General features: G+C 39.1%; 1 protein-coding gene across 1 annotated transcript in view; it reads left to right on the plus strand.

Annotated features, from left to right (window-relative positions):
• Positions 1-19656, plus strand: part of DNAH11 (dynein axonemal heavy chain 11) — a 309681-nt gene that overhangs the window by 185114 nt on the left and 104911 nt on the right. Inside the window, exons 52-54 of the mRNA XM_074195450.1 lie at positions 1349-1511; positions 2915-3038; positions 3671-3813. Coding sequence (XP_074051551.1) covers positions 1349-1511; positions 2915-3038; positions 3671-3813 — 430 coding nt within the window. The remainder of the gene's footprint in view (positions 1-1348; positions 1512-2914; positions 3039-3670; positions 3814-19656) is intronic.

Below are 19656 nucleotides of genomic sequence, written 5' to 3' on the forward strand. Positions count from 1 at the left end.
GAAATATGCCATCTCTCCCATCAAGGATTTACTAATTAGAAATCACTAAGTGCCCCAGACTATCAAGGGAAGGAATGTGGCCTCTGAGAGTTGGAGCCAGCCCAGGAAAAGCTTCCTGGAACTTAAAAGTCATAATCAAAAGTCCCCATTTTGATTGCTTTGGGTGAACTTTAGCTCATTCATTCTAAGACTTTTCCAAAGTCATTTTGCTTATAAGATCTTTGAAGACATTTAAAACAGAAAATACATAAACTTTAAGAAAAGAAGGTCCATCTAGGTCCCAGCTACTAATAATAAAAGATCCATTAAGTCCCTTCAAGCACCCAAATTCTCAGGTTCTGTCTTGGAATAAAAAAGAAGGGAAACTGAATAACTGGATGTGAGCACACAGAGAACATACCCACAAATGTAAATGTGAGCTCAATGAAAGAAACATCTATTAAGTGCCTACTGAATGCTAAATCTTGAGGATGCAAATAACAAAATAGATAGTCCTCATCCTCCAGGATATTCTAAAGGCAGGAGTTGCTTTTTAAATAATAGCCTAGTAATGTGCATAGTGAAAATTTTATTGTTCCATTCTACAGATGGGGGACATGAAAGTCTGAAAAAATGTCTTGCAAAATGATGAACTTGAATGCAGATTGATACTTGACCATAGGTGAAGGACAGGAATTGGTTTTGTTTGATTTTGCATTTTGTTACAAGGGTTTGATTTTCGTTTTTATTTGTATCAATTGAATCTGGAAGGGAAATCAATTTTTGATCATTGGAACAAATTAAATTTAATTTAGAAAATAAGAAAAAGTTAAGTGACTTTTTCATGGTCACATAGGAGTGGGAGGAAGGGAGCAGATATCACAGGCAATGTGCTAAGCACTTTACAAAATTACCTTATTTGATCCTCACAATAACCGTGAAACATAGGTATTATTATGATCCCCATTTTATGCTTGAGGAAACTGAGGCAGACAGAAGTGCCTAAGGTCACTCAGGATTTAAATTCAAGTCTTCTTTATTCCAAACCCAGAAATTTCTGTTCCCTGATTCCCCCAGCTGCCTAATAAGCTTTCTTATAAGCTTTCGAGGTCAAATACAAGCCTAGTCTCCTAATTTAGCTTCACTCTAACCACTTAAATCATGCCATCTCTCTGAAGCTAAAATTGAAAATATTGAAAAAATATATTTAGATATATAAATTCCACTTGGACAACAAGTCACGTTCCTTGTGCTCCCATTTGTGTCTCCTGCTAGCAACATGTTGCTGGCCCATAGGAGGCACTTATTACATGTTGATTGAGTGTTTGATTGACTGGATCTGAAGTTGAGGCCCTTTGTCTATCCCCAGGTGCCGTATCAGCAGAATATTGCACACCTCCCAGGGTTATTCTCTTCTGATTGGGGTAGGAGGCAGTGGCAAGCAGAGTTTGTCTCGACTGGCAGCATACATCTGCTCCTTTGAGGTGTTCCAGATTACCCTGAGGAAAGATTATGGGCTCCAAGACCTCAAGGTAAGTACAGAGCCCAATGACCCTTCTGTCAAAAGATCCTAAACCCAAGATGATTTAGCTCAAAGTTTATGCTCTCTCCTCTGAGCGTTACGTGCTGTAATAGATTTGGGAAGCTTTTGGCTCATGGTAATCACAAGTTCAGGCCTTATCCATGAATAAATCATCAATAATAATTATTGGTGCTATTATTATCATCATTATTGTTATTACCCTCATCATTATCATCATCATCACTCTTCTTATACTTGGGGACGATAGTGTTCGGGTTTCATTTGGGTGTTTTTTCTGTTATCTTCCAACCAAGATGAACCCTTGTCCCATTTGCTGGGCATTTCTTTCCCTATGTCTTTACTTTCATATTTTAACTTTACAAAAATATAGAATAGTAGAGATAGAACTGGCCCAGGCTAATTAGCAAATTCAAGAAAATCACACTAATTTTCATTTGCATTTCCTTTTAAGCAGAAATTATTGTGTATTTAAATGGCTTTATGGGGGATAAAAACAAGTTTTGCAGTGTGCGTTTTGCAATGAGTGTTAGAAAAGGAAAGTGTGATCTCTAGCACCTCCAGCAAGTGGAACCTGAGGGTCTATGGGAAGCCTGATCAGCACCAAGGACAGCTTTCCTTTCAGGGATTTCCTCATTAAAGGGGCCAATGTCCATTCTCACTCTGCTTTCATCACTTCATTTTATCTTTAATAGATTTGTGTTTGAGATGGAGTTGTTTCTTTGCATTCCTGTGTCACTGAGAGTTGAGAACTCTCTCAATCCAGTTCCCCTCTCCCACTCCAAAACTTAGTAGAGAAGTTCTAAAGAGACTCTTGAGATTCAGAGAGCTAAATTGCCCAGGATTAGGAGAATTTGAACCCAGCTCCACCTGCATCCATTCCCACTGCACACCATGCTGCTTCAGCTTAGGAGAAGCATGTGATTGTAGAAAGGTGGAAGAAGTTAATTATATTAAATAGCATTTATGTAATGCTTTACATAGATAATCTCATTTGATTCTCACAGCTATTCTGTAAGGTAAATGTTCTTATTATCTCCATTTTACCTATGGAGACAAATTAGGTGACAGGCCTAGAACTCAGAGCTTCCTGACTCCCAAGCTCAGCATGCTAGTTCCTGCAGAGAAAAATGTGGCTGAAGACTAAAGCAATAATGAAGCTTTAAAGTTTACAAAAATGCCTTATGAATATTATCTCATTTGATCTGAATGACTACTCTGTAGTAGGTAAGTACTATTGTTTTTATTGTTGTATAATGCACATAAGGAAACCGAGGTCCAGGGAGGTTAATGATGTGCACAGGGAATCATTATCAGTGCCATGTTGGTTCCCCTGATCCCCAATGTCAGCCCCAGTTTTTAACCAATATGACTGATGGCCTCCTCTCCTTACAGGTAGATCTCGCCAATTTGTACATCAAGACAGGAGCCAAGAACATGCCCGTTGTGTTTCTGCTGACAGATGCCCAGGTTCTGGACGAACGCTTCCTCGTGCTGATTAATGACTTGTTGGCATCAGGTGATTAAACCAACACATTCCCAGAAAGATCTTTCCTGATGACAAATGATCTGTAGCGCTGGTGAACTTTAAGGAGTGATCATTTGTCTTTGCTGTGTTCCCTGGGGGTGCTGCTTGGGGAGAACCCTACAGATCCAGCCAACTTGGGGTCCGTGGATTTTTCAGGCTGCTTACAGATACTGAGCCTTTGGAAGAGTCTTAGTGGTGTTGATGTAATTGCAAATGGGCAAGTCGAACATGAATTGCAGGCTTTTCCTCCCCATGAAGGTTTGCACATTCTAAAAAGTAAATGAGATTTTTAATTCCCTAGCATCTACCTCAACACTCAGAGATTCTAGGCTATAGAAAATGGGATGAGGGGTAGAATCATGGAGTAATGAAAAGAACGTGTAGATTTGAGGTCAGAGAATTCTGTCTCTGCTTCTTGCTACCAGTTTGGTTTGGAGAAAGTCAATTTCTCCATTCTGGGTCTCAGTTTCCTCATTTAGAAGAATGGGCAACTGGCCTACATAATCTCTGAGGTCTTTTCTAGCTCTAAGTTATGACCCTGTGACCCCTTAACTTATTCAAATTTTTCTGCTATTAAATTTGGCCTGGTCTCTTCATAATTCTTGTTATTCTCTTGGAATCAGGAGAAATCCCAGATCTCTTCAGTGATGAAGACATGGACAAGATCATTTCTGGAGTTCATAATGAGGTCCGAGGACTGGGCATTTTAGACACAAGAGAAAATTGTTGGAAATTCTTTTTGACTAGAGTGCGGCAACAGCTCAAAGTAAGAATTCAGGGCTCTCTATAAAGTGCCATTGTGGGGGCTGGTGGGGGGGGATCAAGGGAGATCTTGTTTCATGATTGGGAATGTGGGCTTAGAGTTCAGCTGTTCATATTGAAAGAATTCATGAGTTTCCCAGGGGCAGAGATGTGTTGCCACTCACTCGTCCATGTGCTCCAAGACATCAGATCATCTTGGTAGGCTCACAAGACTGAGGTTAGAGGAGAGGGCACATTGCCAACCCTGGGATGCCACCACCTTTGAGATAATAACTCATACCCAAACCTAAACAACTTAGAAAAAAGAACAAAACTTGCATGATGAATTTATGTTTTAGAGTGGTGTGTTCCTGTTTCATTATTACATTTCATTAGTATACTCATTGGTAATATGGATAACCTTGTAGTTATAAATAAATAGTAAAATCCATATGAGGCCCTTGACAAGTTTGTGATGTGAGCCAGAAGAGTTAAAAGGTTGGACACCCATATTTTAGAGCTGGGGCAAGAGTCTCAAAATTCAATAAATCTAGCAGTTTTGGGGGGGGGGGTAAATTGTTTGATCAAACATAGCAAATGAATTATATTATATTATCCAAATGATCTCTGGCAGAAAAAAGGTTCCCCACCCCTGTTTTAGAGAGATCAGTAGGTGACTAGATTCCCATCATCCCAGTTTGTTGCAAGAAACCAAAACCAACTCACCTATGTGAAGGTCCAAGATGGGAGGAGACCTTACAGACAAATAGACAAGACAGGCTACAAATATTTCTTTAGCATTTACAAATTGCCAGACACTAGAAGCAATGAGAGCTTACAGCTTAATAAGGGAAGGCAGCATTCAAAAGGGAGCTCAAAATTAAAGGGGGCAGGAAGAAAGTTCCCACATGGGGGAATGGTATTGAAATTCCAAAAGCTGAGGGAGATGCAAGTTGGCTGGCTTCAGCCCTCCCCAAAATGGAGGCTCCAGGAGGTACTTACCAATGAGAGAGATTGATTGGCATGATGGAGGGGTGTCCAGGATGAGGAAACCTTAGCCATTGAGAAGACTCCAGGTGACAAGGGGATGAAAGCTGGCCAACCTGGGCCCTGCCCCAAGGATTTTTAGTAATCTAAAACATTGTTGTTCAAACTACATAAGATGAGTCACAGAATTTCCACCTATATCTCAAACGAATCCTCACTATAACATATGGGGTCAGAATCATCCGGTTCTGCTTTAGAGACGTCAGAGGAGGGCAACACACCATCTCTCTCTCCAGGAAGCCCAATCATCTTTAGGGCAACTCTCATTGTTAGGAAGTTGTTTTCCCCCTGACATTCTGCCTCAATTTACCTCTTTGCAACTTCTACCCACTACTCCTTATTCAGTCCTCTGAGGTCAAGCTGAATAAGTCTAATCCCTCTTCCATGAGACAGACTTTCAAATGCCAGAAGACAAATCCCAGACACACCCTGAATCTTCTCCAGATATAACATGCCAAATTCCTTCAGTCACTCCTTATGTGTTATGGACTCAAGGTCCTTGAACATTCTGGTTTCTCTTCTCTGGATCTGTTTAGTTGATCAATGTCCTTCTTAAACTGTGTTGAAAAACCTTTCACAATATCTCCTGGTATCCCTAAGGGAAAGGAGAGAGATGGGCTAAATGACAGTAGAGTTAGGCATCCTTGGGCAAAACTCAGCACCATGGATAGGGGTGAAGAGACAAATTTGGTCATTTTCTAACAATTAGAACTTTTCCAGTGGGGGAAATAGGCTGCTGCAGAAGGTGAGAGGGCAGATGTCTAACTTGGCAGGTGAGCTATAGTGGCGAGAGGTTTTTAGGGTATGTATTGCACTCATGGTAGCTGAAATTCCTTCCAGTTCTGGAATTCTGGAATTTTTGACTAGATGAACAGACTGCAAAAATAGCCATTAATATCTTCATTTTAGTTGGGAAGAGGGTTTCTGGGAGGGAGCTCTAGGCATCTGTCCTGGCCTTTTGTTAGCTGAAGGCAGAGATGGAATGCTGGCCACATTTCCAGATAACAGAAGTCTGTGAGGAGTAGATTGAATTTCAGAGTAAGAATCCACCAAGATCTCGACCGTTTAGAACCAGGGTTGGCAAGCTATGACTCCCAGGCCAAATCTGGTCAGCCACCTGCTTCGTTACAGCCCACAAGCTAAGAATGGATTTTGCATTTTTCAGAATAATGAAATTATTTTAACATATAAAAAATATTCGAGACATTTGTGAATCCATTTTTGTTTTCTTACAAAAGAGGGAATTCATGGGATAGAAAAGGGTCATTAATATGGTCAGAACTTGAGAGCACTTTACCACTTTGTCTCCTGGGCCCTCTCCATGTAGCAATTTGTCCTGCCTGTTTGTCTTAGTTCAGGATGTCTGAATGACAGACAGAGACTGCCTACCTGGCAGTGGATATGACCATATTCAGGGACAAACAATGAGCCAGAGGCCTTGCTTCCACTCCAAATTGGAGCTTTTCTTCTGTAGTCCATTCTAGGAGCTTTATTGACAATTCCCTCTCACCTATTTAGATCAAACCATACAGCCCCCACTGAGTCACCAAAGGTGTCCTTTCTGAGCTTTGTGCCTCATGCTTTCCACAGAACAAACTGCTTTCGGTTGTCTGGCCATGCTGTGTACTTTCCAACAGAATCCTAGAACAATAGTTGGAATGGAAAGAACTAGACAGGGTCAGGTATGTTGTCTTCATCCTGGTAGGCAGTCTCTCTCACTGACCTGGGAACTCACACCCTTGGTGTTCAAGAGTGGTTGATGGATTAGAGTTTTAAGTTTGTAGCTCTTAGAACTGGAAGGAACTTCAGGGATCAGCCAGTTCAGCACCCTCATTTTGCAAGTGAGGAAACTGAAGCCCAACCAAGTTAGATGACATGGTACCACAGGTAGAAAAAAGTGTCAGAGGAAGAATTTAAACCCAAGGTCTTGATTTTTTCCATTCTACCATTGCTTGTGAAACAAATGTTCTAAGTACCCATAATCATTAGGAATTTTCCTTCTTTCCCCATTGTTAATGCTTGGTATAAACCCTGCCTCTCTAACTCCCATTCCACTCGTTCTCCTTCCAACCCACTGTTACCTGAGACCTCTCCTCCTTCACCTTTCCTGTTCCAAGATTCTCACTCTAAAGGTCAGTCCTAGCTGGGTTCTTCAGAAGGAGAAAGGAGAAAGTACCCACCCTCCTGAGACTGCTGCTCTCTTTCCCTTCTCCCCCAGATCCAGCACTGGGCTTGTCTGACAGAACTCCTTAAATTGCTTCCTCCCATCTGCTTAGCCTTGCCCCAATCTGTCTCACTCCAGTTAGCAAAAGTATCCAAAGCTTCCGTAAGACAATAGCAACAATGAGTGACTTCTCTGGGATAGAGGAACAGATAGGAGGGGACTTTCAGGGCTTCAATTACCATTCTCACCAAGTTTACCAAAAAAACTCATAAAATCCAAGTAAAAGCTGGGAGTGCTTGGTTCCAGAGCAGTGGAAAGAAAAGCTGAGAGACCAGGATCTGCTCCAAACTTAAGCCAGAGCAGAGAGAGATTTGGCTGGAAGTAATGGAGAACATGGTGATGGTGGCGGAAAGGGAATCAAATAGTATGATAGTCCGCAAGCATTAATTAAGAATCTTCTATGTGCTAAGGTCTGGGCTACAAAGAGAGACAAAAGGCAATGTCTGCCCTCAAGGAGCTGACTTTCTCACAGGAGAAGACAACATATAGCTGGAAAGATAGTGGAGGGAGGGTGCCCTCATTGGGGAAATTCAGGCTGGTTAATCTGGACTCTTGCTCAAAATGGAGTTTGGGGGAGGAATTCACCAAAGGGAGAATGAAGCTTCAGGAACAAGAAAAGAGTTGAAATAAGGAGAGTGTCTAGTCTGGGTCCTCAGGCCTGTGGTTGGAGAGGCTGAGCATACAGTCAACCAGGAGTGAAGGGGGGATCCCATGACTGCACCAGCAGGAGGCCCAACTACGACAGGTCTCAACTCTCCACTGTTCTGCCTCTTTTCAGCAAAGTCTCCATCTTTATCCTAGTTCCCTTCCTAGCCCACATCCTGCCTTAGCTCTGCAGAGAGCTCCAACAGCTTGTGAGCTTTTTCTTCTACTCTGTGGCAGATGGGTCTTGGGAAGGATTCAGTTTCCACCACAGGGCTTGGGGGAGATATGGCCCTTCTTTCAAACTGTAACTTTGCATTTATTAAACAATCATGGGAATATTCTTTGCATGGGGAATTCCTCATTTTCTTCAAGCTCAAAAACCATGTAGATGGTACTGTTTCTGATCCACTGGCTTATGTTTCTCTTGCTTCCTCATTACCCTGTATTTATTTGCATATATTTTATAGGGAATTATATATGTCCCTAATAAATGTCTCCTTCAGTAGACTGTAAATTCTTTGACTTTTGTCTTTGAATACCTAGTGACTAGTGCAGTGCCTGGCTTGGAGTAGACACTTAAATGTTTGCTGATGCATTCATTCATTCATTGACCATTCACTGATACTGAAGGCTAGCCTTGTACTTTGGATTACTATAATAATAATAATAGTATTGACTGACACTATGCTGAATGCTTTATGATTATTATCTCGTTTGATCCACACAGTTCTAGGAGGTGGCTAATAATTATTATCCCCATTTTACAGAAGAGGCAACTGAGGCAAACTTTGGTTAAGTAAGTTGCCCAGAGTCACAAAATTAGTAAGTGTCTAAGGCCAGAATATCTTCCTGTAAACTTTAATATTACTTTTTCAAAAGAATATAAGATCCATGAGAGCAGTTTTTTGTCTTTGTGTTCTTGGAATACAACATGGTGCTTGGCAAATATTAATAAATAATTGTTGAGTGAGTAAATGAATGAATTTCAAAAGTTTTGCAGGCTAAGTTGAGGATCATCAATAATGATTTACTAACAATTACTAACAATTTGGCTTAGGAGAACTTTAGGACCAAAGTTCCCTTTTGAAATTTTTGGATTAACTGCTTCAAGAAACTCATAGCATTCTGTTGTTTTCCTTTTGGGAGTCAGTTTGTCAAACTATGTACACAGGAACCTCCAAGTGGATGATAAATGGTGTGTTTAGATTTCTATATGAAGTTGGATAGGCAATCCCTATTCCACTCATCCATCTGTACATATATTTGCAAATCCTACAGAGAGTTGTTGAAATGGCCTGAAAATGAATAGAAGGCATAATGAGCTAGATTCCTTTTAGGAAATTATAAAGTGCACTTTAACAGCCCTTAACTTAGCTCTCATACAGTTTAAAACATCGTTATATTCCTCTAATAAAGCTGTATTACTACAAATCCTATACTGTAATGCCATAACTTCCAGATTCATGATTGCAAATCAACCAAAAGGCAATGCATGGATGTGAAAACACATTGTGTCACATTGAAGACAAAGATTTATAAGAAATGGTATAAAGGATATGGTCAGACAGGAAGAAAATGTGAGACTGTCTGGAAGTGAGAGATGCTAAATGGGCACCATATCTATGGCACATCACTACTTATGTAATGTTGAGATGCTGAGGAGGACCATAACACTAGCAAGACCCTCACTTCTAAACTCTCTCCATGGAAAATTTACAGGAGGACATGGACATGCATTTCATAGTATAAAAAGACAAAAAATGGTTGGAAGGAATATGAGATCACAGAAAGGTTGAATCATTTAGTGTCTAGAATCTCTTAAGGAAAGCCTTGAAACCATCATGGATATCTTACTGGCGAAGCGAGTGACTTGAGGCCGATCATCAGAGCTCAGTTTGAGGTAGCAATATATTATTGTAAAGCAAATACATAAAGGAGGAAATAATTTGACAGGAAGGTTAAAGACAAACCCAGACTAGAGGAGCCTCCCCATTCATAGACCTGGCAACCTCTTTAGAAATGCCCTATAATACCCATGAAACCCTTGGACCAATTGCTAGACCCAAGGCAAGGTAATGCCACATGAATCAACAGCATCAGAGTATCAACTTCTGTTTATGTATAACCAAATTGTCTGTGATTTTCAAATAAGGATAAAGTCCTTGGAAATAGAAGTCTAATTTTTCTTCTCTTTGACCTTCTCTTCTATCCCTATAATCCCCGAGAATCCATTACTGCCTAAAAGGGTCAGGAATTTGCCCTTTCCTCTCCTTTCCCCCAGCCTGCTACCTTGACATGAAGCTGTAGGTCCCTTTGTATGTAAATTTACAGTTCTAGAAACAATAGCAGGAGATACTGATTCACATGGGAGGAGAGACACTCTTTTCCTATACAAGGCAGTCATTAATATTTTTCCATCTCTCACAACCACTTCCCTAGTTCAGGCCCTGATCACCTCTTGATTAGACTATGGTAATATCCTCCTAAGTGGTCTCCCTGCCTCTGATCTTTTCCCACTCTAATCCATCCACTACACAGGTCCCAAATGGATATGTCGCTCTGCTACTCAGGAAGTATCAGGGCCCACTTGTTACCTCTAAGAAAAGCTACCAAGTCCTCTGTCTGACCTTTAAAGTCCTATGTGATCTGTCCACCCTACTCCTTCCCTACTATTGCTCATCCAGTCCAACTGTTCTGCTCCATTTTCCTCATTCACAGTGTTCCCTCTCTTGCCTCTAAGCTTTTGCAATGTCAGTCCCCCTTACATGGAACATTGTCCTTCCTCATTTCTACCTCTTAGATTCAGCCATTTCCTGGTTTAAGGTGAAGTTGGAGTAGATAGAAAACCCAGAGAGTGTCTTCCAATGCTAAGATTCTGTGATTCTCTGTGGCCTTGAACAAATCTCAGTTTACTGACTGTAAACCTCAGTTTTTCCTTCTGCAAAACTGGAATAAGGATTATACTTACCCTCTGGATCTTGACTAGTTGTGATGATTGGAATGGCGCAATGGATAGATGATCAACCTTGTAGGCAGGAAGGCCTGGATTCAAGTCCTGACTGACACAAATACCAGACTGTCAAGTCTCTTAATTTGTCAGTGCCTGAACAAAGCCTTTTGCTGATCAGCTTTGGTAGAAGAAGTTAGCATGGGATGCAAAGTTCTTTGTAAAAAACATGGTACATGTGAGTGACCACTCCAGTCATGCCCATTCTGCCATGGGTTTAGATGGAGTTTGTTCTCCCCGACTGACTGAAAACAATTTCTTTCAAAAATTGTGGGTTTTTTTTAGAGGGGAGTGGAGGTGAGAAGAACATCTACTAAAGAATCTGATGCTTGGAACTTCTTTCCATCTCCTTTGAGCTAGGAGCCATGGCAAGCTGACTGACAAGGACCAGTGAGCCCACCTGGCAGATCAAACTGAATTCTGCAGAGTTCCCACCCCATTAACCATGCTCACCACTATACAATTCCCAGTGGGGATTCAGGGACAAGGCGAACCTAAGTGGGTATAAGAAGTGACCCACAAACCCCATGGCACAGCTCTCATTACAGGATGATCTGGATGTTCTGTCATTATCTTCCATTCAAAGCTGATGGATGGACAGCAAACACCTCCTCAATATTGTGACCACATGTCTTTATATTTCTCCTTGCAGAATGATTACCTTGGTGTTTTCTTTTGTAATATCCTTCCTTGAACCAGCCACCTTCCAAACCTACCTTGACTTGAACTTGACAGTCGGAAAACGGGAAACTGACGGTCCTAGGTCACAGAAAGCTTACTTTTCTTAAACAACAGTGGCTAAATCCCTGCTGCCCCCTTCAGAGTTGCTAATCTGGGTCCCTAGGTCCCCTAATAGTATTTCTCCTATCACAAAGTAATGGTCATAGAATTTGGTTGACCTTTAAAAGAACAAGTTATTCTCATATGAAGTCACAAAAGAGAAGCTTGGCTAGATATTAGATATGTGTGACAGAGGTAGCGTTCTTTCTCAGCTTTGAGATTTAGAAAATATACCTTTACAATTTAGAAAAACATACCTTTTAAACACCTTGAAAATTTACGCTTTCAAAACCCTTTAAAGACTTCTCCCCACTCCCACACTTCATCATGGTGGAAAGATGACCTTGAGATCGTAAGGATCATTCTTCAAATGTTCAAGCACTAGCAAGTTCTACCAAACTGGGAAGGAGTTAAGTATATGACTACAATAGCTACTACACCTGCCGGCTGAAGCAAGCCTGGCCAAGATCAGGGAGACTCATTGCCAGAGGGGGAACCATTAGGCAATGACTGTTTTCTTGCCATTGAAATCATAAGCCTTGGAGGATGTTGTCATTTCTGTTGGAAGAAGGACTGACCACATAGATGAAATTATGGTACCCTTGAGTTGAGAGTAGAATAGCAAGAAAGATGAGGAAACTTTCAGGACCCTGAGATCAAATCCTTCCCAACTCCAGTCCATCCTCTTCACTGTTTCCAAAGTAATTTTCCTTAATCAAAGATCTGATTGTTTGACTCCACCCCTCCCATCTTAATCAACTCCTTAGGCTTCTTATTATAGCCAGAATCTAATAGCATCTCCTCTGATTAGCTCTCAAAATCATTCCTAATCTGATTATACCCTGAAAAATTCCAAACTTATTGGACATTCCCCTCTCTCCCTCACTTTGCAATCCAGTCAAGCAATCTTACTCTGTTCCTCTCACAGGACTCTCTATCTCCCATAACTATGTCTTTCCGTTGACCATGATTTGTGCCTGTAAACATTTCTTCCTTCCCTGTGTCTCATATAGAAGCATCTCAAAGCATCTTGAAGCCCTTTCTGAGTCCTCCTCCTAAGTGCTAGTGCCTTCCCTTCTAACCTACCTTGTTGATTACTTTATGCTGTTTTTATTTTTTGCATATGCTTATCTACTTTATTTGAAGTGAATTCTTTGTAGCCCCAACACCTGGTAGGGAGCCTGGTTCATGGAAGGCACTCAATTACTATTCATTGATTCATTCGTGGGTGGAGAAGTAATATTTCATTACTGACCTAATGGAGAGATCAAGACATTCTTCAAATTTTAATCTGTAGTTCTTAACAAAGAGGGGTGAAGAAATAGATTTAGTAGCTAAGTGGCATAGTGATTAGAGCATTAGATTCGAAATCAAGAAGTTCTGAGATCAAAATCTGTCTCAGACACTTATTAGCTTGTGTCCCTGGGCAAGTCACTTAACCTCTGTCTGAATCAGTTTCCCCATCTGTAAAGTAAGTAAAATAATGACTCGTGTGAGATTGTGTGAGAATGTGTGAGAATGTGTGAGAATAAAATGAGAATATTTTTAAAACGGTTTGCAGACCATGTTTGCAATGCAAATGTTAATTATATAAATACAAGCTATTTGGAGTCTCATCTTTTCATGCTATCCTTGGGATAATACATTTAGGTACATTTGGAATCAGCTGAATGTCTGAACTCAAGTGATGATGACTTGCTGCTAATGGCTTAGTATAAGTTTGGAAGGAAGTGTCTGTTCATCGGGTCTGTAATTCCCTTATGTCCTCAATACAGTCACAGAACTAAGAGTGAGGGCCGTTGTTTTGGGACGGTATAATCATAAAAAAATCTCAGTAGACTATAAGATTGGGCCAAATCTAAGAAGATCAAGGTTCCTAGGATATATAGGATATATGTCTTTGAATACCTAGTGACTAGTGCAGTGCCTGGCTTGGAGTCGACACTTAAATGTTTGCTGATGCATTCATTCATTCATTGACCATTCACTGATACTGAAGGCTAGCCTTGTACTTTGGATTACTATAATAATAATAATAATAATAGTATTGACTGACACTATGCTGAATGCTTTATGATTATTATCTCGTTTGATCCACACAGTTCTAGGAGGTGGCTAATAATTATTATCCCCATTTTACAGAAGAGGCAACTGAGGCAAACTTTGGTTAAGTAAGTTGCCCAGAGTCATAAAATTAGTAAGTGTCTAAGGCCAGAATATCTTCCTGTAAACTTTAATATTACTTTTTCAAAAGAATATAACTGACTATATATCTTATATTTTTTTATTTTTCCATTTTTTCCCTCAATCACATATAAACAAAATTATTAACCTTTATTTTTTTAAATTTTTGAGCTCCAAATTCTCTTCCTCCCTCTTTTCCATCCCCTTCCTTGATAAGACAAGTAATTTGAGATAGATTAGATATTTGTAGTCATATCTTGAATATTTTTCAAATGTTTATTTTTCAATTACATATAAAAATATATGACATGTTATTAAAAACTTGAGTGCTAAATTCTCTCCCTCCTTTTTGGGGGGAAATCCCCCTCTTCTTGGGAAAATGAACAATTTGATATAGGTTATATGTGTAGAGTCATGAAAAAACAATTCCACATTAGTCATGTTGTGAAAGAAAACACAGCCCCCCAAAACAAGAAAAATTAAGTTAAAAAGTATGCTTCAAATTGCATTCAGACTCCATTAGTTATTTCTGTGGAATGGATGGCATTTTTTCATCATGACTTCTGAAATTTTTTTTAGATCACTATAATGCTATGAATAGCTAAGTCATTCACATTTGATCATCATATACAATATTACGGTGTATAGCATTGTCCTGGCTCTGCTCATTTTACATTATCATGAATATTTTTAAAAAGGAAACTTAAGACATGGTAAGTACCCAATAAAATCCCCCATCCCCCCCAAAATAAATTGATTATATTTCACAGATAGGAAATGATTGGCTATTGATATGAAATTTTCAGATCAATCATTTGCATATAGTCATACCTGTTAATGCAAAGAAAAGAAATTTTAAAAATATGAGTAGATATCACACTCGAGACAACTCCAATCTTACCTGTTTAAATAAGCTATTGATGATGAAAAATAGTAAATGGATACAAGAACAGACCCTGATATATCATTAGCTAAAGAAATTACCAAGATCATTTAGACTTATCATTAACTAAGAAAATTTATCCATGAGACTTGGCCCCACACAATGAAATTAAAAGAGCCTAGAAATCACCTCATACAACCATACAACACTATTATACAACATATACAGCCATACAAAACTATTAATCTCCATGCCAGATTCAAAGATGGCAGTCAATTATAACACCATTTTAGAACATAAACTTTTTTTTTGAAACCCTTAAAGAGGAAGATGAAAGATTGAGTAGATTATAAGTGAAAAAAGTAATGGAGGGCAAAACAGATATGAAGAAAGTCTGCTAAATCATACAAAGAATTTAATAAAGAAATGGCATATTCTAAGTGAAATTTAGGGAAACAGATGAATAGTCTTCAAAAATAGAAATTATTTGAGAGAAAAGATGTCTATATTAAACCTTTTTTCCATTAGTGACAATAAGTTGACCAAAGTTGGTCACAAGCATCATGGTCTCCAGTGTGCTTCTTCAGGATGCAAAAATGGTATTAAAAATTCAAAGAGAAAAGATTTCTATAATAAATCATTTTTCCATCAGTGACAATGAACTCACCAAATTTGGTCACAAGCATCATGGTCTCCAATGTGCTTTTTCAGGATGTAAAAATGATACTAAAAATTCAAATATGGGAAGCTAATTGACTAAGCTAATGCACATAGCAAGGAGACACAATGGTGTCCTATGTAGGACCCAATACAATTGCAAGAATCTGTTCTCATAGATTCTGAAAAGGAGGCTAAGATGAAAACCTCAAAGCTTATTTTTTTTTTAGGTTTTTGCAAGGCAATGCCCAAGGCACACGGCTAGGTAATTATGAAGCGTCTGAGGTTGGATTTGAACTCAGGTCCTCCTGACTCCAGGGCCAGTGCTCTATCCACTGCATCACCTAGCTGCCCCTCAAAGCTTATTCTTACCAGAAAAAGGAACCAGTGATAACTGATTAATATGCCAGCTTTCTCATCTCAACAAAACTTTTCATGAGAAAGACTTTACACACATATCAATAGCATCATTGATGAAACTAGGAAAAGGAAATTTTAAAAGCTTTTGCAAATAATATTCACAAATAGATGCCATCTTCATAACTACACAATTGACTGGAATAAAAGCTCTCATTAGACTCATTATTTGTTGACTATTAAAAATACACTTTTTGACTTGTAGAGCTAAATCCTGCCTTAAAGTCTCCCCATCAAGAAAAGCCTCCTATTCATATGTCAGAAATATACAAATTCCATTTAAGATAAAAAGCAGAGATAACTTTGTTCAGTGATTGCTTAATATCAAGTGATGAATAAAATAGGAAGATATTATTACCAGAGGTATTTAGCATAGTAATGGAGATGGAATGTCAAACATAAAACTCTAGAGATTCTTTATGGATTCTGAGCTGTCCCAGATGACATTGTACCAACTGCATCAAAACCTAGATTATTGTAGAGCCCCTACATGGAATCCTTAATCAAAAGAGTTTAATATAATTATCCACACAAGAATAACCAAGTGGATGACATATACCTATTATCTCAACTTTGACATACAGCTAGGACATTTGATCAATAATCATTTATTCATTCACTCTTTATTTATTGCAAGGCAATGAGGTTAAGTAGTTTGCCCAAGGCCACACAGCTAGGTAATTATTAAGTGTCTGAGGCTGGATTTGAACTCAGGTCCTCCTGACTCCAGGGCCGGTGCTCTATCCATTGCACCACCTAGCTGCCCCTCAATAATTATTTATTAGGACCTTACTATTACCAAGCACTGTACTAATCACTAGGAATATAAAGAAAAGCAAAAGACAGTCTCTACCCTCAAGGGGTTCACAATATAATGAATGACCCAGAGAACTGCTACATCATCATATGTAAGTGTAGGAGGTCAATGAGTTGGTTCCAGACTTGAATAGGAAGTAAGAAATGAGCTAGACTGCCTTTGGGAAATCACACAGGTCTACTAATATTTTAACACCAATATTTTTCTGTTATGAGTTATGGAAACCATGCTTTTAAAAATAAATTGCAGATCACTCAAAAGAGCAATGGGAAAGGTACATGACAAACATGATCAGGCTGCAACACATTGCAAATGAGAAATTATCTAGAAAAAGTAACCTGGAGACGTTAGGAGGTATGTTAAGAAGAGGAAGAGAGCCAGTCACTTACCAAGATCAAAGAATGCATTATTTGCATGGTCCACTATTACCTAATAGGAATCAGGAAATCTCAAGGGAGACCTTCGGTAGGAAGATGTAGGCAAGCATCACTCAAGATGAAAAGTCATGGATGAATTTCAGTCATCCCTGTTAAGAGGGAATGAGTCAGATTATAGATCTGTAGAGGCATTAAAATCTACATTGCATCTTTCTTTCTGAGTCAAAAATCAACTGCACAAAAAAAAGTTGATGAATATGTTATTAGTAGTTTGTTTGAATAAGATCTGAGGGTTTTACCTCAATATGAGTTAATGGTGTGATATGGAAGCCAAGAAAATTAGTGCCATCTTAGGCTGCATCAAAAGATATATCTGGAATGAAGAGCAGATCAAATGATCCTGCCATGCTTTACCCTAGAATAGATTGTTGGTTGAATAATGTACCTTTTTGAAAAGACATTGAGAGTATCCAGGGGAAGAGAGCCAGGGTGATGAGGTCCTGGAAATCGTGCTGTAGGAAGAGCTGTGGCTGTTGAGCCTGGAAAAAACAAGGCTTAGGAGAGACATGAACAGAGCTTCTACAAGTCTTTGAACGGTTTCACATAGAAGAGGTATGGTACCTATTCTGTTGTGCCCTGTTGGAAAATTCCAGGGGAAATGGGGAAACGTAGTACAGGGATTGCAAAGGTCAATTTTGACTTGAAATAAGGTAAATCTTCTGAACAATTGGAATTAGTAAAAAAACAGATTAGATTGTTTTAGGACATAATAGATTCTTCTTCTCCTCCCCCAACCCCAGAAATCTTCAAGTGAATGCTGGGTGCTTGCTGTTGAGACTGGCATAGAGGAATTTTGGTTTAGACATTTATTGTACCCAATGATCACTAAACTCTTTCCACTTGGATTCTATTTTCTAATTTTATAATCCAAGTTCAAAGCCTGGTTCTCCTGCCTACTCTTTATATATATATATATATATATATGTGTGTGTGTGTGTGTGTGTGTGTGTGTGTGTATCCTTTTAACAAGTCCCTTCCTTTCCCTTCCTTTCTCCAAGTCTTGATTTCTTCAACTACAAAACAAGAGCACCTAAGTAAAAGACAATTGAATCACTTTGGGAATCTATGACCCAAACCCAATTCCTGATGGCTTGTCTGCTCTGCAACTTTCCCAAAGTCTCTTAACCTTTCTGAGCCTTGGTTTCCTCATCTGTAAAATAAAAGCATTAGATTAGATGAACCTTAAAGCTAACCCCATAAACCAAGGCAAGTAGCAAAATCATAGGGTGAGAGCTGGAAAGCACTTGAAGATCAACTCATCCAACCTCCTCATTTTTCATATTTGAAACTGAGGCATAAAGGTGACATGACCAAGGTCACACATGGAATATATGATAGTCAGAACTCAAAACTATGTCTCTCTGATTCCAAATTCAGCCCTCTTTCCACTGCCTCATGCAGCTTTTGATTATACAAGCAAAAGTCCCCAAACCTACCCTTTGTGACATTATCCAGAAAAATCTGAGAAGGGAATTTAGCTTGAATTATGCCACTATTTGTCTTGGTTCTTCTAATCTTGGTTTATTTTATTTGGGGAAAATGGCCTGAGCTACTGCCCTTTAACAGCTATGCATGTGATGAGCAGACAAGAAGCAAGTATCCATGAAGGAAAGAGGAGAGACCTCAGGATAGACTGCAGTTCAGAAAGGCACTAACTCTGAAGTTCAAATCTGACTCTTTTTGGTAAGGGAGCTGTGGGATGGACAAGCATTAATTGCAGCAATTAAGCAGGGGAAAGCCTATCCAAGAGAACCTGGAGTAAGATTTAAATAGAATAATCATTAGGAGAATAAAGCATCCAAATTTAGGGAATGTTTCTCATCAAGAACACAAGACTTATCCAGATGTATGCTTCCTTGGTTCACATCTTTTCCCTGAAGATTTGTGAGAGCCTTTGAGGATAAATGCACCCAAGTAAAAACTTTATGAGGCAAATGGAAAAGAAAATGTTGTTTCAGTCTAAAAACAAACTGGATCAAGTGGAAAAGAAATGGGATCACTTTGGCAATTCACATTTCCGTTACCTGATGAAATGCAGTGAGTCCTGTTGGTAAGGCACAAAGAAATAAATACTTATGATGAGATCATAGCTCAAACACATTGGAATATAGTCCAACACACAATGAAATGAGATTATTACAAAAGAGTCACAATGAATACCTGTGTGGGCAGAAAAAGGTGACTAGAATAGAAAATTCTATGGTATAAATTCCAAAAGCAAATCTGTAGTATCCCTGCATTTATAGCCATAGGAAGCAAATATGGGCTAATTTAGAGGCTCATTTTTACATATAAAATTTGCTTTTAACAAAGAATGTAGTTCCACCAACAGGTATTTTTCCCCCTTTCTTTTATGTCTTAATTGTTTAGTAGTGTTCTGTCCCTATCTTCCATTATTTTCCTTTCTTTTTCTTTTCCGTCTCATGTTTGCTGGAACCCTCAGACCCATTCTTCAGGGAAGATAAAAAGCATGTATGAAGAACTTAGCTATGTCCCAAATGCTGTGCTAGCACTGAAGATAGAAATACAAATTAAAGTTCATGGGATTGCAGCATAGTCTTGAAACTTGGATCAGCTGATGGAATGACCATGGATGTGCAAAAGCATCCTCTTCCTTACACAGCTGTTTTTCTCCCTTCTTATGAAGTGTTTAACCATAATATCTGTTGCAAACCCAAAAGACAAGTTGGAAGACAGTTGAAAATGATGATCCAGACAATCCAGGTCCTGAAGTTACCTTTTTTCCCTGATGTGCTCAAGATGAGAACCA

The sequence above is a fragment of the Macrotis lagotis genome, chromosome 7, assembly GCF_037893015.1.
Source record: "Macrotis lagotis isolate mMagLag1 chromosome 7, bilby.v1.9.chrom.fasta, whole genome shotgun sequence".
Lineage (NCBI taxonomy): Eukaryota > Metazoa > Chordata > Mammalia > Peramelemorphia > Peramelidae > Macrotis > Macrotis lagotis.